Source organism: Dermacentor andersoni, chromosome 11 (assembly GCF_023375885.2).
Source record: "Dermacentor andersoni chromosome 11, qqDerAnde1_hic_scaffold, whole genome shotgun sequence".
Taxonomy (NCBI): domain Eukaryota; kingdom Metazoa; phylum Arthropoda; class Arachnida; order Ixodida; family Ixodidae; genus Dermacentor; species Dermacentor andersoni.
The window spans coordinates 103089601-103116444 of NC_092824.1; the positions used below are offsets into that span (position 1 = coordinate 103089601).

The following is a 26844-nucleotide window of genomic DNA, read 5'->3' on the forward strand; positions in this document are numbered from 1 at the left end:
CAAAGCAATTATACCGGATGAGTACAATATATACAGCACAATAAACAGGAAACTTGCAATATGCACTACAGTTAAACCTGCCTATAACAAACCTCCATACAATGAATTCCTCGGTATTCCGAAGTTTTTCTATTCCCCGCCGTCACTCCATAGAAGCACATGTATTTGTGACCTCTATGTAACAAAGTGGCTGCGGGAGAAGCCCTGGAAATAACGAATTCCCCCCTCCGACCACCGAGTGGTTTTACCCAAAATTTTGTTATCTTAGCGCGAGCAGCAGCCACATGCATCTCCTGCGGTTGTCCCGCTGCCGCCGGAGTGTGAAGCGGTCTCATCGCATTTGATGCACAAATAAGCCCCGGCGACAGTGAGGCTTCTACAGAGTGCTGCCGGTGCAGAGAGTACGAGCGACAACGCTTGACGTATGTGTCTGCGCACGTATTGAGGCATCCCCTGTGTCCCTTGAGCCGGCCGGCAACGCGATTTGTGCCGTCGCGACCGTGTCCTTTTTTCCTCCTCCCTTCAAATATCCCGCTGCTCGCTCTGAGTAATGTTGCTGCCACTTGCGGGTTGCCGGCAGCTGAAGCCCCTTGATAATTTCCGGTGGTGCGTCGGCAGCGCCACTCTCTTTGGTAGCTGCAGAAGTCTCTGTAGTTCACTTCATTAACCTGACACCAGGTGACACTACTGAAAAGAAAAGGACTGTAGCTTTCCATGTCTCATGGTCTCCCTTTGTCTCTTCCTTCGTTTTTGACGCCGTGCACACTTGCGAGTCGGCTCCTCTGTCCACACATCCAGTCATTTCAGTGTATCATTCCAAGGGTGAGTGCCTCGACAAAGAAACATAAAATATTGACTCTTGAAGACAAACTGGCCATCTTGGACGCCCTTTCTGGAGGCGAAAAAAAAAGAAGGATGTCGCAGCAAAAGAGGCCACTGCTGCATGTGCAAGATTAGTCGGCCTTCACCTTCACATTCTCAAAGTTCTAAGCATCCCCATAATTTTTGTCAATGAGCACACTACCTGTAAACACGTAAGTAATTAAAAGAAAATGAAATTTTTTGGAGTTTTTTGAGATTCTGGGAGTTTAGAGTTTACGGTGCTAAGACTATATAGGCGCATGCGAGAACTATTGTTTCCCTGCCTTGTTTTGCAGAGGCGATCACCTTCGAAGAGCCCGACCCGAGTCTGCAGTTGACGCCGACGAATGCGGGTACCACGGGCTCACCACCATTCTTCACGACATCCACGCCTGCGCCAACCGGGTCTGGCTCCGAGAACGGGCCTGTGCTGCCAGCCGACTTCTGCCCGGCTGCAGCGGCGGCGGCACCGGCACCATCTTCAGCTGCCACCAACGGTCCGCAGCCGCCTGTGGCTAAGAAAGAAGGTAAAGGGCGGCGTCACCGCGCCATGTCTCTCCTGGACCTGTTTTTTTTCTCTCCGTCCCTGTCGGCCACGAAAACGCCGGCCCCTTCTCCTCCCCCCGTCGCCAACAACATCAACGCCACTGCCACCACCACCGCTGCACATCCTGCTGCTCCCGCCGCGGGTAGGTTCTAACTGTTCCCCCACATCATTGACATCGGGAGTGAAAGGAAATTGCCGCACCCTTGCGCATATACTCTGCACCCAAAATTTTAGATATGGTTGAACTTTGATAGAAACGAGCACAGATTAACGAGTTATCGGATATATTGAAGTAAACAAAATTTTGCTCTAGTATTTGCTTATATTGAACATATGATATAACAATTTTGCTTCTTTCGTTTTGTGTGTCGGAGGCGGATTTGTCTTAACGAATTAGTGTTTCCCAAGTAATGCTGTGTATCAAGCCTGATGAGCGAAATTTGCTTTGCGGTGCGGCTTCACGGCAATGATCGAGTTGCTGCCATGAAGCTGCACCAAAAGGGAAGGTTTGCGTTGCCGTGAAGCTGCATTGTGCTTCAACAGAGACCAGCTGTAAAAGCTTTGATGACGGAACATGCAAAACAACATAATCGTTTCTACAGCTTTGCTTTGTGCCAGCAAGTGTGCTGGCTTGCTTCTATATAGAATAGAACATTGCTTCAAACAGATAGGTTTGCAACCGTACTTTCCTGTTGCCCCCCCTCCCCCCTTTTCTTTTTCAAGGGTTGGTATTAGAGCTGTTAGTTACATGTATGGCAGGAGTATATGCGCAAATATGTGGTACGTCATCCTCATGGTTGAGTTTTTAAGCAGCATACAGCTGTTTTCAAGCGGATGACAAATTTTCCTTTCACGAAACCTCCACCTCACTGATTTCCACTCAACTTATTCCAACATCCCTGTTCCTTTGTCTCGCCTGCAACACGCATGAGAATTGAACTCCTGTGGGGCTTGCTGCCATGCGAAGGGAACACATGAATACAGTAGAGCGGGCCACAATATTGTTGGAGATCAATTGGCTTCCAGGTTTGATGATTCTTGCAATGGTTTGACATATGCCATTGCCTTTGCAATCACACGCCGTTGTATTGAATACCAGCTGAATCGTGAAGGTCTGGCAAATCCACTAAAACTATTTCGCAGTTTTCCATATGGACTTCATTGCAAAAGTTTTAAACTTGCACAAAGTTCTTCACTTCCTGACACTTCCTTCTCCCTACTTTTCAGCATGTTGGGCATTTCTATGGTGTTCTGATACCGGCAGGTAAACAACGTTCAAGGGCTAACTTTACCATGGCTCATGAAAAAAAGAAAAAAAATTGGGAAGTTTCACTTGAAGGGCAAAAAATTGAAGGCTATAGTAAGGGTTTATGTTGTGCTGAATCGCCTTGGACGGTGTTCTAAAAATATGTGGGGGTGACTTGTCATGACACAGCACATGTGGCAAGCGCTGATGTACAACAGAAACTACCTCGGCAGCTATGAGGTGTGTCGGAATGCTGGCAGGATGAGGAGTGCTGTCAGCGACGTTGCAGGTGTCGCACCTTGATGATGCATGAGATCAGATAAGATGGAAGGAAAGCCATTGGCGTTTCTAGTTCAAAGTTTGCCGTCTGTTCCGCTCAGACTATTGTACACTACATTGCGGCATGCACACAGCTGCTCTGCAGGAACGCTAGTGTTTGTTCACACAACACTCATGCCAGTGGCAGAAAGCAGAACGCTACCCTGGCTTTGTTGCAGAACTGATTGAATGGAGCGTGACAATCCGCCCACTTGGCTTTGTCATTTTTGTGGCCAAGCACACTGTGTGTCTGTCATGTCTCAGAAAAACACCTCCTAACACGCCACGCACCGATCGTGCATGAAGTATTCATACTAGGAACAGCACAACTTCATTGCTATCGCAGTAGAGATGTGGCTAGGTTTTTTACTAGAGTGAGAATGCAGTAGAACCTCGTTCATACGTTCTGAAAAAAAAAATATATGTATATATATATGCGAGCAAAGCGTACTGATTGGGATAACGTATGATCCGAAGCAACTAGAAAATTATGAGCCATTCCACTCTGTGAAGGTGGATGACCAGCGAAGCTGTGTAGCACACGACAAAGAGGTGACACAGAATTTTTAACAAAGGGACGAACACATTTATTGACTTGATCGGTTATCATCGTGACAAAAGATGCGTGCACACATTTATTTTTATGCATTCACGTTCATTCGTGTTGTACATTCATTATACACATTCATTGTATGCATTTGTGTTTTCATTCTGTGATACAGTCGCCGACCGATTTTCCGGACTCCAAAAATTCGGACATGCTCGATTATTCGGTCTGCTTCGCGGCACCGCCATTCTCCCCATAGACCATAATGTATAACAACTGCCAAAAGTTCGGACACCTTGCAACCCCTCGTCCGATTTTTCTGACACTCCTGAGCCAACTCGATCGAGAGCACCATGCACCGACTCTGACTGGCGCGTGGTTCGACTTGCTGAATGCCATTTTTGTTTTGAACGGAGCCTCCTTGCTGCCCCACAAAGTGGCGCTACTGCAAATTGCTGCTCATCATCATCGTTTCTGGCTGGTTCGATAGAGTGGCTCTACAGCAGTTCCGGTTTCAGCTTAGTAAGCCATGTCAAGACAATCCAGCAGCTGATTTGTTTCTTCGCGCACGACGCTGTAAGTAGGCCATGTTTTTCATTTGTGCGACTGGTGTCAGCATGGTGGTGTTTGCTTTGTGCGCTGTGTCGAGGTTCCAGTGATGCAACGCGGCATACGGAAACATCGCTTCAAGTGTCTAATGGCGCCGACAGTGCCCGCGCAGACTGCGCTGGGGAATGCCGGCAAGCGGGTGCAGGGAGGCCTAAGATTTGTCGCCTTCCGATGTGCTCCCTACTGACGTGGAAAATGTTCTGCCGAGACCTGCGCAGTGGTTGCATTGCGATTCCGGACACCGTCTCATTTGACAGTTTCACAGGTGCTGATACTACTGTACTGACATGCGCAGAACTAGACAACGGCGAGATCATTCGTCAGGTTTCTGCTGCACCGCCGGACGATGACTCCGAGTCGGAAGATGACGCACCATGTGCTACGCTGCCGTCGCATGCGGAGCGGGTACAAGCAGTGACTGTGCTTTCAGCGGCCTTCAGTGACCGTACGACCCTCTCCGAGATTCAGGCTTATCTGATTGCACGTAAACGGAACAGCGTGCAACGGTGCATTCACGATTTCTTCAAGCCTACTGCCGAGCCCAAATAAGTGCGTGGAAATAAAGGATTTCATTTTTTTTTCTTAATCTGCCTTTTCGGACACCTGTTTATTCGGACATTTCCGCAGTCCCCGTGAGGTCCGAATAAACGGTCGGCGACTGTATATCGAGGCAAAGAATTTGAGACCGAAGTCACCGCACCGACTGGCAGTGGGCCAGTGTCATCAGCGCATTCGCAAAGGGAGGGGCAGTATGGGAACACTGGCATGAGGAGCGGCATCGGAGCATGGATGACAACAACGACAATGAAGAAGGTGCGAGCAGTGGCACGAGTGTGGGAGGCAGTATGGGAACGCTGGCATGTGTTAAGTGGCAATGGACCCAGCTGTAGAAGAAAGTGATCAGCGCACGAGCAGTGGCATGAGCCATTGCTGATGATGATAGTTTTTGCTTGAACACGGAAATATCATGGAACCCTAGCCATAAACAGCTTCGCTGTAAAAAGTTGACAGACTCAGTTGCAGTTGTCATCTACATAATGTGGAGCATTACGTGAATCACTGTGGCATGAGACACCAATGTGTGTCGAGCTGGTAGGGCTCGGGTGGCCCAAGATTAGTTGTGTTGTTTCCTTATTACGCAAACAGCGACGAGAAATCGCAACAAGATCGTATCTGGCAGGTGATGCCGGATGCCCATTGCGACGCCTGCATCAGGGAATGGTAGCGCGTTTGGACTATCGCCTACTAAAAGCGTGCAGTACGCTTCCAACGGCTCATGCACTGTGAAACAGATAGGTGAAAATGCTTATCGCAATAGGGTTGGCGGCGATAGCTGTGAATGCGGTGTGTGACGACTTGGGAGGAGATTTGTGGGTACCGGAATAAGAAACAGAGGGTGTGCCGGCATTTTCATGTGCAGTGAGCGGGCGAGTATTGCGGGGAAGCTGCCACGGCGGGTGGCTACTATTCTTGATCACGTGCATGTCTCGCGCATTTTCTTGTTTACATGGGATTTATCGGCTGGAAAACGTATCATAAGATTTACTGGCGATACACTGAACATTAGTGCCGAAAGATCGTGTTTTCCGGGAACGTATGAACTGGTAAAAACATAAACGTAACTAAATTCAACCATTTTCTGTGTTCTGAATCATTAATGTTGGCTCTGGGAAATTGGTGCGTAACGGGAACATATCAACGAGGTTCTATTATAGTTGCTATACACCATGACTGAGGCTTAGCTTAACTCTTAGAGTGCCTGCGTGACTAAGACATTACTGCTGCATTTTCACTGGTGGAAATTTTGGTCAAACAGTTTGGAAGGTGCGATTTGCAAGGCAACCCTAGTGTATCTCAAAGGAACATTTGGTTGTTTTCTTTTTCTTTTCAGTCATTATTACTTTGCACGCTGACTTGGCTGTTTCAACACTTTTGTTTTAGCAACTAGGTGCGTTTCTACATTCATTGATGTTTGCTGCAAAATACCCCTTGCATAGTGGCAAGCCCTGTGAACGTTCATATTTCACATCCCTGCCTTAACCTGCCCGTTCATTCTTCTCTTTTTTTCTGCCTATCAGTTATCCAAAATTTCTTCTTCACTTTTTTTCTGCCACCACCAAGTATAGTTGAAGTCACTTTACCCCACTGATCTTTTAGTTTTATAGCACTTGCTGATTATTTTGGCACTTATTATTATTATTATTATTGTTATTATTATCATTACACGTCATTGTGAAGTTGAAGCGAGTTATTTATGGCCTTTCTGCTGCTGGTACTAGCACTTAAGATAAAGTAAGGTGTAAGATGAAACAAGTCATGGTACAAGATCATTTGGCAGTAGGAGACTGAAGCTGAACCTTGTTCAATCTCGTTAATCCAACCTGAAGCTTAACCTGATTCCATTTTGTAAAGAAATGCTCATGGTATACACTGCTCATCTGATTTCACTCAGGTGCCACTGCCTAAATAAAACATTGCTCAAGGTTGGCGCCTGTGAACCTTTTACTGTTTTATCAGTATCACCAGCAAAAAGATAGCAAAGAACAGTTCAGTCTTTCTGCACGAAGTCAGTGTAGTTGCACAATTCCTATGTAATATTTGTTTCTTACTGGTAAAATTGATGAGATTACAGTAATGAAGGAAATTTCACTTGTGTGTGAAAGAGGCAGGATAATTTTTTTTTCCCCCACACTACCATTGTAGCATGCTGCACTGTCATTGCAGCTGAGTTTTCACAATTCATAATGGACACACTGCATAACACTAATGTGAGGAATCAAGAAAATGAAAAGAAGAAGCCTTCTTTTTCTTATGTCCTGATTTTTTTTTTACACTCATAATTTTAATTACGACACGGTACCATGTCACCTTTCCACCACTCTGATTTTTATGCTCCTACTGACATTTTGACTTGTCTTCTTTGTTTCTTGCATGGTCCTGTATCCATCTTTGTTGCGCCCGTGTATATACGTGTTGTATATATGTATATATATTTTATTTCCTGAAAGTTGCAAGGACAGATGGGCAGGTGTTATGTAACGAATACCCTGTACTGCTATTGCTTGGTGCAAAAGTTTATTAGCCATAACGGTTGAGGGGGGAAGCACTTTGCTTGTGGCCTCCACTTGAGACATCCATTCTATGTATTGCATGCATCTAGTAACAAAGTGTCTCTCAATAACCACTTTATCCCGTTAGTAACACGACATTCCCACACTGCTTCTTGTAAAAGAATAAAAATTGGCAGATTTTGCAATTTTGTTTCTGAATTCTGTCAGTTGAAGGGCGAAGTGCTAATTTTATGTTCAGCTCTAGGGCTTTCTTGTGTTTTGCATATTTGTAGAGCCTGACATAGATTGTGTACGTTGTTAATGTCTGCACAGCTTTAGTGATCAATTTAGTGAGCAGTTTTCCGGACAGTGAAGCTATGCTTAATGGCCAGCATGATATTGCAGCATGAATAGGCCACAAGGAGATTGTTTATTTTTTATTACTGAATAATTTCCATAGTTACATAGGGCTGTAAGCTTTTGTCCCCAATAGCTTATTCTGCAGACAATTCTTGCTAGTAAACGTGTTGAACTTGAAGTATAATGTAGCCACTTTCTCAACAGCACCTTGAAACGTTTTCCCAACCATAAGGAAATGTTGGGTTCTATGTAATTTTTTTTTTTTCGTTTCCAGGAAAACTGCATGAAGTACAAGTTTATATGGCAGACAGAACTGTTGTAAGCAAAAGTGTGAATAATGTTTGGTAGAAATAGAGCTGGTCGCACGAATGACAAGGTTAAGACGTGCCTGAAACATGAAATATAAATTTCTTTGTAAAAATGTATGAAACAGTTGAAGCAGGGGGTAATCTGCAACGAATACAATTTAGCAAGAAGGCAGTTTCAGATGCCGTTTGTGCACAGAGATTAATGAATAAAAGGAGCAGCTTGTGCAGTGAAAAGTGCATTCAACTATACGTTCGTAATGCTGGAAAGTTTTTAGTTTCTGTTCAGCCACTAATCTAAAACCATGCACTCTGATAGTTTGCAACAGAATAACCAGTTGTGAGTGTAGCACCTATCTTTCTGTCTGCTCTTTCGTTTAACTGGTATTCCCTTTTCTGAATTTTCGCGCTTCAAAAATCATGTCTTACCGTGCACAATGAGTTAGGAAAAGACAGAAACAATAGAAAATTAACTACACAAATGCCAAAGTATGCGTGAGCTTGCAATACACATTAGAATGTTGTATTCCTGTTGTGTCAGAGAGCACATTACCATTGTTAATTCAGTTATTTACCACATAACAACTTGTTGCTTGTCTCCTTTTTTTTTCTTTGTCTTTTAGGCCTGTTTATTTTTGTGGTGTGTTTTGTTTCAGTGCTTGTGTGTGCATTCATCTGTGCCATTGTCATGCATGGAAATTCACTGGCTGTGTTAAAAGGAACATCGTGTTTACTTCCTTCCTTCCTACGTTTTGTTTCCCCTTATTTTGTTCCTTTCCCGGGTGGGCTGTTTGTATGTTTGTTGTTTCCACTGTCTTTCTGTTGCACTACTTTGATGTGCTTGGTTGGTTTTTCGTGCCTCACTTCCTGTTGTCTGGTTTTCTGCCCACTAGTACGTTGACAGAACTTCAGTGTGCCTTTACGTTCATGTTTGCAGCAGTCTGCTTTTTATTTTTTTCTCCCAACCCCCCCTGTCGAGCAGCGTGCAAACACGCAGACACGCCGCTAAGCCTGGCTGGCTTCTCGCTGGCTGCATTGTTTCAGCTTCGGTCGCTGCGCCGCCTGTTTTACATTTTTTGGCTTTGGCTTTGGCTTGGCTTCTCACTCAGCCAAGCCGCAAGGGGTGAAGGCACTTTTTTAGAGCAAGATTGGGAGAAGTTCCATTGAGTGAGTGGGCCCAGACTTATACAGGCCCTTGTGCCTGTGCTTTTTCTTTGAATTAGTCTATGTTTTGCAGCTTAGTGAGTGTAGAGAAGAAATTAATTGTATGTGATGTTGCAACACTTAATAAATTGGATAATTAATTGACTACATTACTTTAGGCTTGGCACTAGGCATATTTTAGAACAGGATAAAGAAAAGTTCCTAGGAGTGAACTGCCCAGACATATACAGGCCCTTGTGCCTCTGTTTTTTCTTCTCTTAGTCTTTGGTGCTTATTACACAGAAGGTGTTAATTTTACGTGATGTTGCGGCATTTAAGAATGATAAGTCATTGCAGTTACTTTAGGTTTAATACAAGGCATATTTTAGAGCAAAATTGTAAAAAAGTCCTTAGGTGTGAGGAGCTTAGACAATTACCTGCCCTTTTGCCTATGTTTTTTTCTTTAACTTAGGGTTTATTCTGCACAGTGAGCACCGAGTGGAAATTAATTCAGCTTGATGCCACAAATTTAATATTTAGAATTTAGTCACTGCCCTCACTTTAGGCTTAGCACCCACAGGATGTGCGTGGTGTTAATGTTCAGTTTCCCTGTTAACAGTGCAGATCTGTCGAACTTGAGTTGTTAGCTCTGTTCACTAATTATTTTAGTGCAAATTGCAACAGCCCTGCTGACAAGGGTAGGTGTTATGTACATGTTGGGAACAGAGTGTTCACTTAGCCATTTGTTTGTGTGACACTTAATAAAATCACACAGGTCAAAGCAGGCATGATAGGTATTACACAAGGTGAGCCTCAACAGTGGAAGTGGGCTGGGCTGCTATTACTTATTTCGGATTTGTGTTGCCTTCGAAGCCATTAGAGATACTGGTCAATGAACAGGCCCTCCGGTGCAAAAGAAGCAGCAACAACAGCAAGGGAGCAACGGAGCGTCTTGTGCCGGCACTGTTGAGGAAACGGCCAAATGTGACACCAAAGTGTACCGTTGGTCTCTCTTTCCCCCCTCAGGCGCAGGAGTCGATGCCAACGGCAGCCAAGCCAACTCCACAGCCGCTCCCAAGAGAGAGTCACTTGCCCGAACCTCGCTGCGATCATCTAAATGTAAAGTCCATAATTTAGCTTCCCCCAATTCCCTTAATCCTCGTATGGTAGCAGTAGCAATACGTTGTAGAAAAGAGACTTTAAGAAGGCAGGGATGACATACCGCTGGAACTGTTGCCGCTGGTATGGCAAGGCGCAGAAACTATCGCAACGTAGCTGATGTAAGCGTGGCTTAGCAGGGCAGGAAAAAAAAGTGGTAGCAGTGATGGCTAAGGTCAGTGCAAGTGAAAAGCAAAGCAAACTCTCGCTGCATCAGGTTCACAATGCTTTTCCTGTCAACTGTGTTGGCAGCTGGCCTTTGTGCAGTTCTATTTCCCAGGTAGGCAAGACTCATTCAGCATTCGCAGTAGTCCTGCATGGACGCCTGTGTTTGCAAGTTCAAGCTCCTGCTTATTGTGTGCTCAGGTCATAATGTTTATTCGGACATTGCCTGTGGTGTTTTCTGCTGTCCGTTTACTGCAAATTTGGATGGAAATTGGCCGGCACACAATGAAGTACAAAATGTGCCACTATGAATGGGTAGATAGCAAGTAAATGAATATGGAAACGTGATTGAAACCAGCTCGAAATGAACGCTCTCGTCTTCCTTCCAAATTTAGTGACCCATTGGTACTACTATTCACATTTTGTTTGGCTACACTACAACAGGGTTGACTGTACTTCAGCAGCAGTCACTGATAAAAATATAACAAAAGACAGCATCTTACAGGCTGTTTTTGTAGAGGGAGCTAAAACATTGTGACAGACTCAAAATTGGTTGCCAGATGCACCTTCAAGTTGCCCTGAGTCTTCTGAGAACGACACCCATTTGCAACCCTATTTCCTGGCATTCTCACATGTTACAGTGCTGCTGCATCACTTTTGCCTTTGGGTGATCGTGAGGAAGTGTACAGTCCCCACTGTGCAAGTAGTGTTGTTGCATTTCGGGTTTGATGTATGACCCATTAGCTCTTGCTGGCAGTACAAACCTGCTAGCTCTGCTAGAGACGTTGCGATTGTTTCTGCGTTTTTGTCACTTGATGCAACATTGTCAGTGTCTCCTCTCTTCGCAAAACGTCTAAAGAAAAATTTTTTTTTTCTTCTTTGAGCGATGACATCTGCTCCCTGCCACGCACTCTCTGTCCTTTGGAAGCACCCCACGCCACTCGCCTCCTTCACCTAACACACGCAAACGCTTTTGACTAACCCGAAATGCTCCTCTGCATGCCTTATTGGAATGGGAACGTGCAATGTTGGTCTCTCTGGCCTATCTGGCAAAGCGCACGATGAACCATTAACTGCTTTAGCCAGCAAGGCTGGTTACTTCAGAAGTTCACGGAACACACTGTTGGAGTAAGTAATTTTGTGTGTTATCTGAAGTTCGCCGGTTTTTAAAGATGTCCACTAAGGATGTCTGCATTCACTACAATTCGATGCACTCTGACTCCTCAGGAAAAGGAATAGATTCAGCTCGCACGCAAGTTCGAACTGTCAGAGCTGAACAACTTAGCCAGCACTAAAATTAAAGCAATTTATTAACTTAATTACAAACTTTAAAGTTATCTTGAACTAATGCCTTCTATGGGTTCACTTGCACACAGTAATTGTAAGAATATCTGAAAAACTGTAAGCCATGCTTCAACTCTCGCAAACAGTAAGATATGGCATGTGCAGTATGCAATTTTACTGTATGGAAGTGATGGATGCAGATGTGAATGGTTTATTGGGTGAACTTGTGCCCTAGAATTATAGTAAGAGCTGGAAGCACTTGTGTATGGTGCATTGGGTGCATGTTAAAGAACTCCAGGTGGCCAAAATTAATCTGGAGCCCCTCACTATGGTGTACCTCATAATAAAATCGTGGCTTTGGCACATCATATTCCAGAATTTAGTTTTTAGTAGTAAGAACTAGGCAGGTGATGGTGGCAATAGTGTCAGTACCCTGGTTGGTAGGTTGGATGGTGCTGCTATCGATCAGCCTCTTGCTTACAGGGTGCTGTTGTAGATTTTGGACCAAACCAGTGGTGATTTCAACAATCCTAGGATTTGCACTCTGCGTTTTATGTGTTTGTTAACAATGGGCTAGGAGCCACGATAGTTGCAATGTAATAGCACTCCAATATGTCCACCACCATGAGTATTCCTGGCACAAGGACTACATAGTGATCTAGGAGGCAGAGCAGTAAAACATAGATGGTACAGCAAAAGCTAAAAATTAAAAGTCGCATGGAAGTATGTACAGTGCTGTAGAGGATCTAAAGAAAGCGTTGCTCTCTAGACAAGCTGTAAATGTAGGGCTACACAGTTCTGGTTAAACATATAACTAAGTTACAGTCTTGGTAAAAAGTTTTCAGTGCCACCATGCACATAACTCGACCTAGTTTCAGGCTGTGTACCAGAACGCTCGTGCAAGTTTCATTGCTGCAAAGCCTTATACTTTTTCATGTGATGGACAGGGCTGCTTGCACTGCAGGGGAATGGGAAATAAGGTGTAATATAGTAAGGAGCATTTTTAAAGTGTGTAGTGCATTTAGAAAGTTTCATGACAGTGATGTTGCGAAAGCTGTGATAATGCTTCCAAGATATGCTAGTTACGGAGTGGCATTTGTTTGTCAACGACTACAGCTTACAGTTTGGTGAGCTTATAGTTAGGATGTTTTTTTTTGTAAACAAAGCACCAGAGCAGCATTTGTCATAATTGCCTGAATATTTTCGTGATTGTGCCAAGAACTCGCCAATCAGAATGCTAACCAGAATAAAGCTGAAATGTGTAATATATATATATTATTTGCTATAAACAAGCGAGAAGAACCAAGAAAACTGAGTACCTCAATTTATTCTTAGTAACAACCAAATGTCTTCTGTTGGCCTCATTTGTTTATCCACTATAAGTGGATTTCTTGCTCTAAACAAACATAAAATCCGCTAGATATATAAGCAAATTTGCTAAAACAGAAGCACTTGAGTCCAGTTTAGTGGCCGATCTTCTTTATTTATTAATTTTCAGTACCCTAAGGGCCTTAGTGGGCTTTACATAGGGGGGAATTCAACTGAATGCATATATGCAATTTCAAAACAATAAAACCCTACTAAAGGAATGCTAACAAAGAACAGGGTTTCAATAAAAAGTAAAACAGACAGTGTGTGCTTGCAAACTAGCTTTAAAATTTTTAGCAGTAGCAAAGACTGCAAGTGGGCCAATCTGATAGCAGGATGACTGTTATGCCTATTGTAGCACCTTTGTACCTGTGTTCACAAATAATAGCTGCTTTTTTTTTTTTTAATAGACTTAGAAAAGGGCCTGTCAGCCACAGAAATTTGTTCGAAGTTGCATAACTGAACATCTAAAAATCCCAACAATGAACCATTTTAACATTTAAAACAGTGTCTAGCCATTGACCTGATACACTTGATGCAGCTTCATAATGTCAAGTTCAAGAAGGAAGGCATGAGAACAAAGGATGGATCCTGTTCTGTTCTTGTTCTGCCCTTGTTTGGATTTTTTCTGCACTGCAACAATTTTGTTCGGTTTGGCCAGCTTGGCCAGATATTAATTCTTACTTTATCTTTCTAGTTTACTTCATTGAGTATGACATACCAATCAGTTGCATGGCAGCATACAGTTACATTGCAGGTACGAACGTCTTAATATACTCATTTGCCAAATGAACGCAATAGCAGCAGTTGAGGAGCCTTATGATAGGGCTTACTGTTGGAACACGAGCTAGACAGTTGTTAAAACTTTGACTTCCTTAGTATTTGAAAGCTACCCTAGTTACCTTGTCATGTTAATGTCATTGGCTATCATGTGAACTTGTAGGCATTTTATATGTTGCTATGGCATTAGTACCAGTTGTTACGGTATCCACTGAAGAAGCTGGTTTAGAACAGTGTCTGTGCCATCATATCACCACTTAGGTTCTTTTTTTTTTTTTTAATGCTGCTCTTGCAGTCAGCATTTACATGAGATTAGATCTGTCAGTTCAAATAAGTGCTGTGATAATGAAAATGAGTATGAAGTCATGATTCCTAAACAGCTTGTTATTGTAATATTAGAGTGATTCTTTTCTTTTTCTTTTTTGGAGATAATGTGCACATTTGCCATGTTACAAACACATACATGCATTCCAAATGCACCTCACACCTCGCCTCATTTTTTCTTTAAACTGGGATTTTCCTACCACTAATGTTTTCTCATATTTGTTAACACTTTCCTCTTACCACTATTCGTTAATAGTATGGCATAGTTTGATAGTGTACCGCTAGGTAAATCGGAGCATAAAGAATGAAAATGAGTAAAAGGTGTTGCTGCACAACCAAACTATAGAGATGCTGTACTGTAATTAACCATAACCATGCCAAGACTAGTGTTACACCAGTGTCACACATATACACTGGTGTATGGCGTAATGTAAAGCTGCATTTCTCTTTTATGATGACTTTTTTGCATTTAAACTTCAGTGTAAGTTTTATCACACTTATAAGTTTGTCAATACATACTAGCACCTGCCCTTGCAGGTCAGGTTATTGAAAAATGGTTCATCCCTTCTGACTTGCTTTCGTTTCTGTAAACACAAAAAGCACGTGCTTTTTACACTAGGTGCACGGTAGTGAAGAAGCATTTCATGAATGGTGGTGGCAGTGCTTTTTTGGTTTATAAACGCTTGGTTGCTGAGGTGATGGTGCTTCTTGCCATCTGGCATAGCTGACATGTAGATGCTAAATTGCTTCTTCCCTTTTACCTCAACTCTTTTTCTTGTCGTCACTTCACATCACCACCCACTTCACCATCCTTTTTTTGCACCCTTTCACCATCTCTTGCATCACGCTTTTATTTTTTCACCCTTTGGGAGCAGCAGCAGTGGCAGCAGAAGCAGCGCGCCGGCGGTCACGGCGGTGGCAGTGGTGGTGACTCATCGCTTTTCTGTTATTCTCATTTTTTTTCTGTGAAATGTTCTTTTTTAGCGAAACAGTAAGAGCATTAGCAGATGGGTAAATGTGACAGTGGTGATGTGCTTTCAAGCCATGCTCTCCTCAGTCTGCACTCGAGGAATAAAAGCTAAAAATCTGTCAGCATTTCAAGATGTGCTGGTACCAGTACTTTTGCACTTCTGGTACTGCGATATTGTCAGTGTTGGTACTAGCAGAAAACTTCAGCATTGTTCAAGCGGCAACTGGAAGTGCAGCCTTATTGTGTAGTCATTGCTAGAGGGTATGTGCTGGTATCAGCATCTCTGCACTGTTGGTACAGGAATCTAACTGATGTTGGCACTGGAATTTTTACACATGCTGGTACCAGCAAGAAACTAGTTTTGTACATGTGGCCAGTGGAAGCAGCCACTACCGTCTTTGTGCTCACAGATATTCGAGCATTTGTGCTATGGTGTAGTCATTGGTACAGCACAGAATGAGTCATTGAAGTTGGGCATTATTACCTCTCATGAGACCTTTGGTGCGTTGACGAAGCATTTAAGTAGGTATTACACGGAAGCAACGTGGTTGGAAGGGATTGCCACTGTTATCAGTTGACCATCCTTGGCATTTATGTTTGAATTTCTTGGGAAAGAAAGGAAAAGCAAGTCACAATGGCTTAGATAATTTTACATGTTTTTTACAGAATGAATTGGTACCAGCCTGCCCTTGCCACTACTTTTTTACAGTACTTTTCGCGACAGTGCTGTGAAAGTGATTTCTGCCTCAGCTAGTTGATTGTTTGCTGGGCAATAGGATTACTGTGCAAACTGTTAAAAGCAGAATGGGCTGTGCTGGATAATGTTGCTGACTAGCAAAATGAATGGTTACTCTAATAATTTACATATACCAACACACGAAGGAAATGTCCAGCTGTTATACAGTCATATTTGTACTGCATCTCTCACCTTGCCTTGTGATTTTGTCACATTATGTTGACATCATGAGATGTCATTACATGGGCAACATTCCTAGTAAATGTATTAAATTCTGGGGACATTTCAAATTGAGACTTCATTAATAATAAAGTGGTACTGCTTAAATAATAGGCACATGGGCTGTGAAATTGGTCAGCCATGCTTGGCTATGTTTCTTTCAGTAGGCAGAAGGAGAGTTTGGCTTGCAAACATATCATCATTTTTTCTTATATATGTAGTTTCTTTTTATGTGAGATTGAATTGATCCTGTAACAGAGGACTTCTTGTTCAACCCCAGTTAAGTTCTTCACCAAATACTGAAGTGTACAAATGCTAAAGCCAGTGCATCTTTTTACCCCTGTTAAGTTTTTCTCAGACAGTTTGATTACTTCTCACAGCTACGCTGGTGTTCAATTAAGGAAAGTTAACTGTGGTGGATGTAGTCTTCATGCAGCTATGAATGCGTTTTTAATATTTTCTAAAGCAACATTCCCAGCATTGCAGACATTTAGTGTTTGGATTTTGATTCTGTAATAGTTGTCAGATTTGTCTTTGACAGTAACCAAAAGAGTTACTGTAGCATTTCATATAGTTAAGTAATAATCTGGCATGTTGAAATAGTGTCAGTGATGCATTGTTGCTTTTCCACTCAACATTTGATAGCTGTCATTCATGCAGTAATCGTTTAACCTTCTGCAACATCTAGATGTGCTTGAAGGAGTTGCAGAGAGAGAGCTCTTCGTTTTTGGTCAGAACCCAGTGTTTTTCATGCTTACATCCCATACAAGTTCTTTTAGGGTCAGCTTATGCCTGCCTACATCTGTAATACTGAGGTAGCAAGTGTTTGTAAACTCAGTAATGCCTGAAAATGAAAACTACATCTCTAATATTCATGGATAGCTTATACGTCGGAAAGGGTCAATTTTATATTCTGAAGCCATGCATAACCATTCACAGCAAGCGAGAAATGGAAGTTAGCAGCAGGCTAACATCTTTTTAACTTGCGCTGGCATGTGTAGCCCGCACTATTGGTACCAGCAGTTAGTCAACTGACAAGCCATTATTGCAGTCTTAATTCACTGCAGTGTGATAGCAAGCCATGTGACATTTACAGTATGTAATGCACTTTTTTTTTCATTATGTTAGTTACAGCAAGAGTGCATCCAAATTTAAGCATGGCGTCAGAAATTCAAAAGAAACATAAACCTACCTTAATCATGGGACTGTGTACAGCTTTTCTGATGCCTGAATTTCTCAAACTAAAAGACCAAAAATGGAGGTCTACCTCCATAATGCATGCAACTTAATTTAATTTGTGCAAAAAGATGATATTGTGTTGCATGCACAGTTGTCCTGCGGACTACAGCGTAACTGACCCAGAACAACATAATTAATAATGTCACTAGTGCCTACATGAGTGTTAGCGCAGGTTTCAATATGTATCACATTGTACTGGTTGGTTAAAGAGGCAGGCCTTATGTACATGATAAATATTTTTTAGTATGCATAAGAGTACGCAATGCTTGTGTTTGCTTTTAATCTACAGCCGCTAGCTACATTGTAGTGAGTAGTTCTACCGTGCTTTGCACTGGCGCGTGCTGTATCTGTAAGCAGTGTCCGTTGTCACGTCCTGTCCTGTTCAGCTTAAGTATGCCCACAACAACCACGAAATACGTATTCCACGGGAGGTAGTGCCACTATGAGTTTAGAAGCTGTGTGTTTGTTTTGTGCAATACGTATGTAGTAATAGCCGAGAATACATGGAAGTGTCCAGAAACTTAAAGGACCTATTTGACACAATTGTAACATGTAGAGATACTGTATACATTTAGCACTAAAGACTTTAATTGGGTGCGTTAAAAGCAGGAATAATTACATAATGTCCCAAAACCAGTAATGCAACTGCAGTTGCAGCATACATGTAGAGGCGTGTCCACTGTTGTTGTGGATTCAAAGAAAGCAGGAACACTCAGTTTGGTGCTACTTAGGATAAGCAAGAGGGACAATGTTCGGGAACTTGCTCATTCAAATTCAGAAACAGTAAATTCAGAACACAGGTGCAGTGAGATATAACATCTTGAAAGGCCTTTGTTCTGCACTGAACTGGATTGCTCTAGTGACAACCATTGTCACTGCTATGTTGGCATATTGGAGTAGTTGCAGCGTAAGGGACATGGTCAGAAAGGAGGACATAAGCACTCACACAAATGCAAACTAACAAATTCACTTCATTTGCTTGTATGACATTGTTAGTCAGTGCCACTTTGTATTCATACGTCTTCCCTCCTGTCCACATCTTTTGCACAGCTTTACTGTTCCTAATGTCGAAGCAGCTAGCTCACATGCTTCCATTCTTGTAGCAGCAGGCACATTTTCTGGCTCTGGGTTTCAGTGTGCAACCTTTAGACAAAGGAGATAACCTTGATGCACTTTCAATATTGAAATAAAATAGTTTAAAACAAAAAGAAAACCAGCGGAACTACACTCAAGCATCTTGGCTTAATCGTTTTGTAGGCTTAAGAAAAGAGAAGCTGTTTTTTTTTTCAGCTTCATTTGCCATTGCAAAAGGAAGGAACAGGATGTGTGATGGTGTTGTTCTTGGTGGGCGACTGGGTCGGCAGGGTTCTTGAGGACCAAGTGGGAGCGGCAAAAAGAGAAGCGCAAGCGCAAGAAGGAGATGTCTTCCAAGGATGCATCGACCACGAGCGGAGAGGCGTGAGTGTCGGACTTGTTTTTTTTTTTTTTCGCTTACATTCCTAGTTTTTTTTCCTCCTCTTTCTTTCTTCCTGCATGCCTGGCTTTGCATTGCTCTGTCTGCGTCACCTCTCTTATCGTAGAAGGGAAAGAAGTACTAACTTGCAGATGAACCTGAGGCACACGTCTATTCAAGCTAAGGACAGGATTTTGTTACTGTGTTTGTGGGAAATTAGGCACCCCTTTTGTTTTTACACGCAGTGATCTGTATCTTTCTGAAAATGGCCATCATAGACAAGGGAGTGCTTAGGTTTGCAGGGTGCTTAATGTCGAAGGGATACAATAAAATATGGTAAATTGTTTCACAGTTGTGTGTAGTCTTCAAAGAATACAAACCTTAAGTGTGGGAGGGCCACCTTTTTCTGTACCAGCGATGGCTAAGTTTGTCCATTAGTAAATGTCACTACAGAATTTGTGTGTGTGAAAATTGGTGAATATGTGGCTGTCACTAGAGTTGGCCATGACATGCACCCTCTCAATGTCTTAGTATCAGTTCGTAGAACAGTTCATAAACAGGTCTTTCTAAAAGCAATGTGTGACAGCTGTTGTTGTACTGTTTGCCAAGTTCTCAAGGCTGCTTGGTTTCCCTATTACGTTGCATTGCTTTTTTTTTTCTTGGTGCATTTCAACTTTAAATTTGGTCATGTACCTCTTGCTCTAGTTTACTAGTGACAAGTTTTATGGTGAATAGCTGGCAAGGGTTCATTACAGTAGAATCTCGGTGATACGATCATGCCTGATATGAATTTCGGGATGGTAAGAATTTTCAAGAAGTCCTGGTGCAGGTCCATTAGCTTAAAACATGCTAAATTTTGAATGTTTTGAACTGCTTTTTGAGCCACGCCGTATGGTACAATGAATTGAGCTGTTGTGTGATATCCGGTGGAGCTGGCAAGGAGGTCCCGACGTGCCGGTAGCACCAGACACTGACTCTTGTCGGGCTCGCAGAGCGGCTGCGCCGATGTGCTGGCTGCATCACTATTGCCAGAGTGACAACCTACGTCACGCCCCCTTGACTTCACCAACGTGCATCCCCTCTGTCCCCTCAAAAAAGAAAGGAGGAAAAAATACTTGTGCTCTGTGTAGTATCACGCAACTTGTTGGTTGTTTTTCAAACACCTTGCAAGTTTATCAGGAACCGGCAATCACACGCAACCCAGTCTTGCTGCGTCAGCAAGGTCAGTGGCATTCACTTCCATGGGTAGCTTTACTTCCGTTGTCTTCGGTGCCTGATGACAGTTCGAAACTTTGCTACCTTTGCACCTGTCAGATGCACGATACAAAGTAGCATTGCCACTGCAAAGGAAAGCACTCAGATTCCCTTGCACAAATTGTGTACTTATCACCGTGAGGCAGCAGCTAGAATGCAGCAATGAAATAAACTGAAGGTAACCAGATAACCAGGCAGGTCTTGAAATGTCGGCCTTGGAACATACGGAGTGCGCAGCTTGCTGCTGCCGAAATGTGCTCGAAACAAGCGTGCCAGTGATTCAAATTCGTGCCAGCCAATAGGAGTGCTCCTTGCATGCCAAGTGACTGCAGTGACAAATTGCAATGCCAGTTCTCCCTTTTCGTGCTCGCTTTTGTAGCTTTTATATCTGCATGGAGAAATACAGTGCTGTGGCTATCTGAATTTTCCATGTTGTGTTTACGGCGATACCAAGATGGCAGCTCTTGGAAAGCCGTGCTCGCACTATCAGCGGTGTGATAGGACCTCCCGAAGCTTGATTTTCTTCCTGATTTCAAAAACACCACACTAAAAATGTGCAGGTTTCTCAAATTCTGCTGTGTATTTGTTCCAAATATTTTGCTATAAGATAAAGGAAGGCCTTAGGACTGCAGAAGGATAAATAAGTGAAAAAATCTGAAATTTTGAGCAAGTCAGCGATTTCATTGCTGCCCCTCCCCCCCCCCCCCTTACCTTTTAGATTTTTAAGGACGTTCTTGTGTGATACGAATTTTTGGGGGTTGTCAATTTTTGCACCGTCCTGAGAGGCTTGTATCATGGAGATTCCACTGTAGATGGTTTTCAGTTTCTCTTCTCGTAATTATGTGCTTAACTCACATCACTAAGTGCCCCGTGTTAGTGATCGGCATAGCTCTCATATTGGGAAGTCGTTATCTTGCAAGCGTGCAATGGCTGTGAAATTAATTGCCAAATTTGCTCGCTCTTGGAGCTGCTATTATGAGCATTTATGAAATACTTTGACAAAGGTTGGTAAGAGAACTAACCGGGGTTCTGAGTCATAGCTTACTGTGGAAGCACTGCAATTTTTGGCTCCTCTGAACAATTGGACAGGATTGGGTTTTGGTAGGTGTAGCACAATCTTGAGTGCATTTTTCACTCAATTGCACATTGTTTCACAAGGTCTAAAGCAGCTATACGTTCTGTGTCCGATTTTGTAAGTGCTAACACATGTTAATTAAAAAAGAACTGTGGACCTGTATAGCTGCTATAACACTTCACCATTTGAGAAGTATGTGTAATGAGAAGTAGGTTGAACTTGCAGAATCTCTACACTTTCCCCAAGGCAGTCGTTTTTCAGTAAGGGTCTTTTCACCTTGCACAGCTCAAGAATTATTCTTACACCATTTGTGTAATTTGTGTTTTTTGTAGCACTTCACTCTTGCTCATGTCTAAGATGGTGTTGGTCTGTTTGGTGTGCTGTGCAAAAGCTAACTGCACCCCTTGTGTAAGTTTTGCCACTTGACAGTTGTCTGTGCTCACATGCGCTTGCTCTGTGTTCACTAACACTGCTTGTTGTGCCAGCTTTGTTTATGTAGTGCTGTACGTGCTCAAACGATAGTAGACCTTGAATCAGAGTTGACACTCACATGCCGCAAGCTTTTCTGCAATGATATGCCACAAAGGAGTAAGCAGTCTGCCAAGTACAGCCGTATAGCTACGCTGTAAAAACGAAAATGAAGCGATTTAGCAGCAGCACAGCTTATCAGACAAGCACGCCTACAAGGTCAACACTACAGACAGAAAAAAATAACAGCACAATAGTATAGTGTTATTGAAAGCGAAACAATAAAACTGACAAGTCTTCAATATGGTTGGTTGTATAAATAAGTTGATACATTTATTTGAAGGATGGAACTGGGCAGGCCATGTAAGATAGAATGGATAACTGGTGGACTGTTAGCGTTACAGAATGGGTGCCAAGAGAAGGGAAGTGCAGTTGAAAGCGGCAGGAAACTAGGTGCGGTGATAAAATTAGAAAATTTCCAGGTGCAACTTGGAATCAGTTCACGCAGGACAGTTGTTATTAGAGATCGCATGCAGAGGCCTTCATTCTTCAGTAGACATAAAAATATGATGATGATGACAACGACGACAACTACTTTTATTTAAGATATGTGTTAGCAACAGCAGAAAACGAACTCCAGGCAGAGTGGCAGGGAGGGTACAAAAGGAGCACTCGCATTGAAGGCAGGTCCGTAATCGGGGATGATCACAACTTGTCTCAGCGTAAACTCTTAAAGCATGCCTTGCGAACATATTTAACCTTTTTAGACAAATAAAACAAAGCAACCTTAATTTTGAACTGTGTAAGTAAGTTAATCAATCTTTTATTTTGTAATTTTACGGCAGCATTTAGCAGCGAAGGCAAATAAGCTTCAAGCAGGGCACGGGTAGTTACAAAATTTTTGGTTAAATATAAGTTGGGGCTGTAATAAAGGATGATCACAACTCAAATTAAAAGGAAATTAAAGGGGCCTAGCAACACTCTTCTTTAATATCGTAAATAAACTTGCGTGATAGCTACAGAATACTGTCAGGAATGCCTGATCACAATGTTATTCCCAAACATGTGCCTTGGAATCCACAGTTGCGCCTGGAAGACTGCCTGCCCTTTCCTTCAACTTTTCGAAACCTCGTGCTACCCCCCCTTTTTTTTTACACAAGTGAAAAATGCATATTAGTATGACTTCCTTAATTATTACAGCTAAGCAGTGCTTCCAGCAGAAGCAGATAAATCTTATTATTGATAAGGCAAATCGCAGCTTCTGGTGGTGGCGAATGATAAAACTGTGCTGATACTATGGCCTGGCAGATAAGCAGTGCTGCGGAGAATTGCGCCACTGGATCTTGAGGTTGTGCTAACACAAAAGCTTGGTCCAGTGATGTACAGAGAGCCAAGGGCATTGTTCTGCGTAGACCTGGCACATAGCATTAAGCATGATAAGGTTGACCGCAATAAGGGGAATGGTTTCAAAGGTCTGGCAGTGGCAGCATTTATAACTGCTCATACTAGGGACACTTAAAAAAACATTTTGTTTGAAAAGATTCATGAAGTCGTGCCCTTTGTAGTACCAGATGCGTTGCACACCTTCTGTAAACAGGTGTTGCAAGGCTCCCTGTAACGTAAGTGCATGAGAATCTCATGTACAAAGCAAATGCTGACCCTGGGCGAGTTTCAGATTGAGCGCAAAACACGTCTTCTCCTAAAGCAAGGCGGCCGCCTGGGTGGCGCTCGCTCCTCAGGGCACGAGCCGCTCTGGGCCGAGCCGGCGGCAGTGGCACTCTGCACGAACCGTCGCCGCCATGCGAGCGTAACGCGCTCCGACGGCTTTCTGTCGAGCAGCCCCGAGCCACCTCCGACCTCGATTCGCTCTTCCACGTGCCGGTCCCCACGGCAACCACCTCAGTTGCACCGGTGCCCACCAGGTTAGTGGCTCTGGTGCAAAGACGGTGGCAGCGAGCAGTAGTTGGTATGCAAATGCGATTCGGGCATGTAAAACCAAAATGGTAGGCTTAATGTTTGACGTGTCCATCAGCAAAATTTTTGAACTTTTTTCCTTCTTTGAATTGTCCTGTTCACATGCCTTTTTAGATAAAATGTAGCATACCTGCCATGCAGGCTCTCTAGCAGCACCGTTCCGCTGCCGAGCATTAGGCCTTGGGTTCGATTCCTGGCTGCCACAAGTACATTCTGACGATGCTGGAATGCAAAAACGCGTGTGCAGTGCACTTTGAGAGCCCCAGCTGGTCAAAATAATCTGGAGTCTCTTTTAGCCCTTGAGTTTCTTCGGGACAACAAACCCAATCAATTAATCAATGAATCAATGAATGTATCAATCAATCAATAGTAAAAATATCTGAAATTGACATCTTCACTGCAAAGAATAGCTCACATTGGTACATTATCTACCTTCTGTATAAGAAGGTAGTAGTGCACACATAAGAAGACACTGCTACAGGACTTGGTGTTGTTGCTGTCTTAGGTGAAACTGTATGTGTGTGGTGTTCACACTGGTCCAATGAGGTGCCCCTTCACCTAGCGCTACAAAAGTTCCATCTGTATCGGTGCGTATTGTGTGGTGATGTGAAGTTCATTGACTAGTGGTTGTGTTGGCTTTGCCTACTAACGTTGCTGCTACGCTGCTACTAACAAGCTTATTGTATACCACGGCTACTGCACGTTTTTCACTGTGCTTGAATTGGTGTGTTCACCACTCTCCACCCTACTTTCTCACTTGTCCGCTAACTGCACGTTTCACACGTGACTACAGATTACCTGTTGAACTGTGTTCTGTTAATTTTGACATTATCTCAGTGCACGGAACAAGGGAGATGAAAGTGTTTGTTACAAGCTTTGTACTGTAAGGAGCCAGCTTATTAAGTTGTTGCGAAATCACCTTAGTGCATATAGCAGCTGTCTCGATGCTGTGTTGGCACAATAACAGACATGTGCTTTATGTAAACATCATGCAATGTATCTAGACACAAACGGCATTCCCATGTTCATTTCCCCCTATTACTACAAAAAACAATGATACAGTGTCATTTGATATTTTGTTGCGCAAATTTCTCCTTGTAAGCAGCTTTCAAAAGAGCGCACCAGCTAATCTTTAATCATTTTCTCAGGTAGTCATCATAGGTCATGCACATGATGTGTAATTGTATTGAACCATGCCTGGCGTTTCACTTAAATGTCTGAAGTTCATCCGTTTTATAAGGCATCGACTACACGAGGCATTCAAAATGTATTCACACTGATTTTACATCTGTTCATTTCCCTGCCTCGCTGGCCTTCTCAGAGACAGCAAAGAATCTGAAGAACAGGTGAGCTAACCTTTATGTTTTAACTCTCAGCTAAGCAGAGGCTTGACTGTTCATTGTCAGTACAGACTGAGTGTCAAAAGCACTCCGTAGAGCTTTAGGGCAGGCATTTTACATGGCGCTTTCTTCTGTAGAATGCCGAAGTCGACGAAGAAGGTTACACAGTACGGCCATCATCGGAGCGTCACAAAGAAAGTATCCTTTCTCTCGTACGGTGATATCAGACTTTTGTTCTTTGTGCTGGTGGATAGTAACATAGCAGTGCGCTGCAAGTTTGAGTGGTGCACTATCCTGTCAAAAAATGTGCTACCTTGTGTTAATATTTCCTTAACCACCGGCTCCTTTAGATGACAGGGACAGTTTCTACTCAAGTTCAGACGGCGATTCAGGTGAGACATTTTTTTCTTCATTTATGTAATCCACTGATAATGCAACACAAATCTTTTAAAGTTAACACTTGCATGTGTGAAGCTACAAGTGTTATTGCAATTTTGGAACAAGTTGCACATGGGATATCAGTAGACCAATGATAAAAAGCTCACCCTCTTTGGGAATCAAACCTAGCTATACCTTGCGGGAGACAAGCGTTCTACTTTGAAGCTGGTCCCAAACCTTCTAGTAAATTTGTCATGTAAATTGCTATGACTAACTGGGGTACCACTTCCACAATTTTTGTGTAGCACATGGCACACTGCTCATAACCTCTTTAGTTGTTCTACAAAAGATATTTCGGAGTCTCATGCCTGCTCAGGTTTGAGTTGTGCTGCTCTTGCTGCCTTATCACGACACGATAAGATGAGCATAAGTGCACTCTACCTGCAGCTTTCCACCATTTCAACTGGCAGATCCAACAGTAAGTTGTAATATAAACGGTGCGAAGCACGGCCTATATCATGATGGTGATGATAAATATGAGAGAATTACTCTTGGAAACAGGGGCATGACATGTGCCATCACACTCCAGCATATGCTATTGAAGTTCACACGCAACTGTTCTATCATTACGTCGTAAATCCCAACGTTGGGATTGAAGTGCCACTTGCAGTTTTGTTGAGGCGAACTAAGAATAGACTTATTAACACCCCTCCCGCACGATTCCGAGATTAAAGACACTTGGGTGTTGCAACGCTTGTTTCTCAGCATATTGTTACCATAACCACACATTTCATTACTACAGTTATGTTCTTCTTAAAGGTGCATGTATGTTGCAGTGAGGATACTTGCACACTGTTTGTTGTTTCATTGCATCATTCGGCAGAGAACATAGCTGCTCAGCAGCGCGTATGTAGGACCAAAACAGAAGGGTCTATAAGATGATCTGCCTAACTTTATTATGGTGCAGTACACTCCTTTGTGAGTGTTTTCTCTCCTTACGCTCCTTTCATCTGTCATGCAGCTATGCCTCTCTCACGCGTCGTCAGGCAACCGCTCCATCTGTCTGCCACTAGGGGAGAAACATACACACTCACACCAAACAGTGGGGTGTAATAGTTCTGAAGGAATTTTCTTGCTGGAAGTTTACGTACTCTTCAAATATTCACAAAATTTTGGAAACTGGCAATGTCATCTCTGACAAAAAGAATCCTAGCCTTGGTCCATTGACTGAAACAGTCACTATCAACATCTATGCACCAGCATGTCTCGTATATTTTTTTATGTATCCTGGCAGCCACATGCTACTACAGAGTTCACGACAGCATTTCTACCCGAATTACCAAAGCCACGTCAAAATGAGTTTTGAATTTTCAACATATGCATCTTTCCAAGTATATACATATGAATGCATGCTTTTTGGACTGTTGCAAGCAGGTGCTGTTGATTTCCTAGCTTTTTCGAGCAGGTGCCTCCAACAACGCAGAAAATTTATGAGCGTGCTCTTGAATTTCCCGTCTTCCATTTGCAGTGCTTTCACTGCAAAAGGTTCATGAGATGAGTTGGTGATTTTTGCCTTATGGTAAAAAAGAAAAGCTCAGCATTCAGTTGTGTTAGTTCAGAAGAGATCTGTCGTTGCTGCTACATTTCATTTAAACGCCTCCGCATGGTGTACT

The 26844-nt window shown here is 43.0% G+C and overlaps 1 protein-coding gene across 6 annotated transcripts in view; it reads left to right on the forward strand.

Annotated features, from left to right (window-relative positions):
- Positions 1–26844, forward strand: part of LOC126538991 (F-BAR domain only protein 2) — an 86183-nt gene that overhangs the window by 41273 nt on the left and 18066 nt on the right. For 2 of the 6 annotated variants that reach the window (XM_055075242.2, XM_055075244.2), the window contains exons 6-13: positions 1158–1388; positions 10013–10105; positions 13659–13718; positions 18594–18687; positions 23189–23401; positions 24775–24799; positions 24931–24991; positions 25144–25185. In XM_055075242.2, the coding sequence (XP_054931217.1) occupies positions 1158–1388; positions 10013–10105; positions 13659–13718; positions 18594–18687; positions 23189–23401; positions 24775–24799; positions 24931–24991; positions 25144–25185 (819 nt within the window). The remainder of the gene's footprint in view (positions 1–1157; positions 1389–10012; positions 10106–13658; positions 13719–18593; positions 18688–23188; positions 23402–24774; positions 24800–24930; positions 24992–25143; positions 25186–26844) is intronic. The other 4 variants (XM_055075243.2, XM_055075245.2, XM_055075247.2 and 1 more) reach the window with 4 other exon arrangements.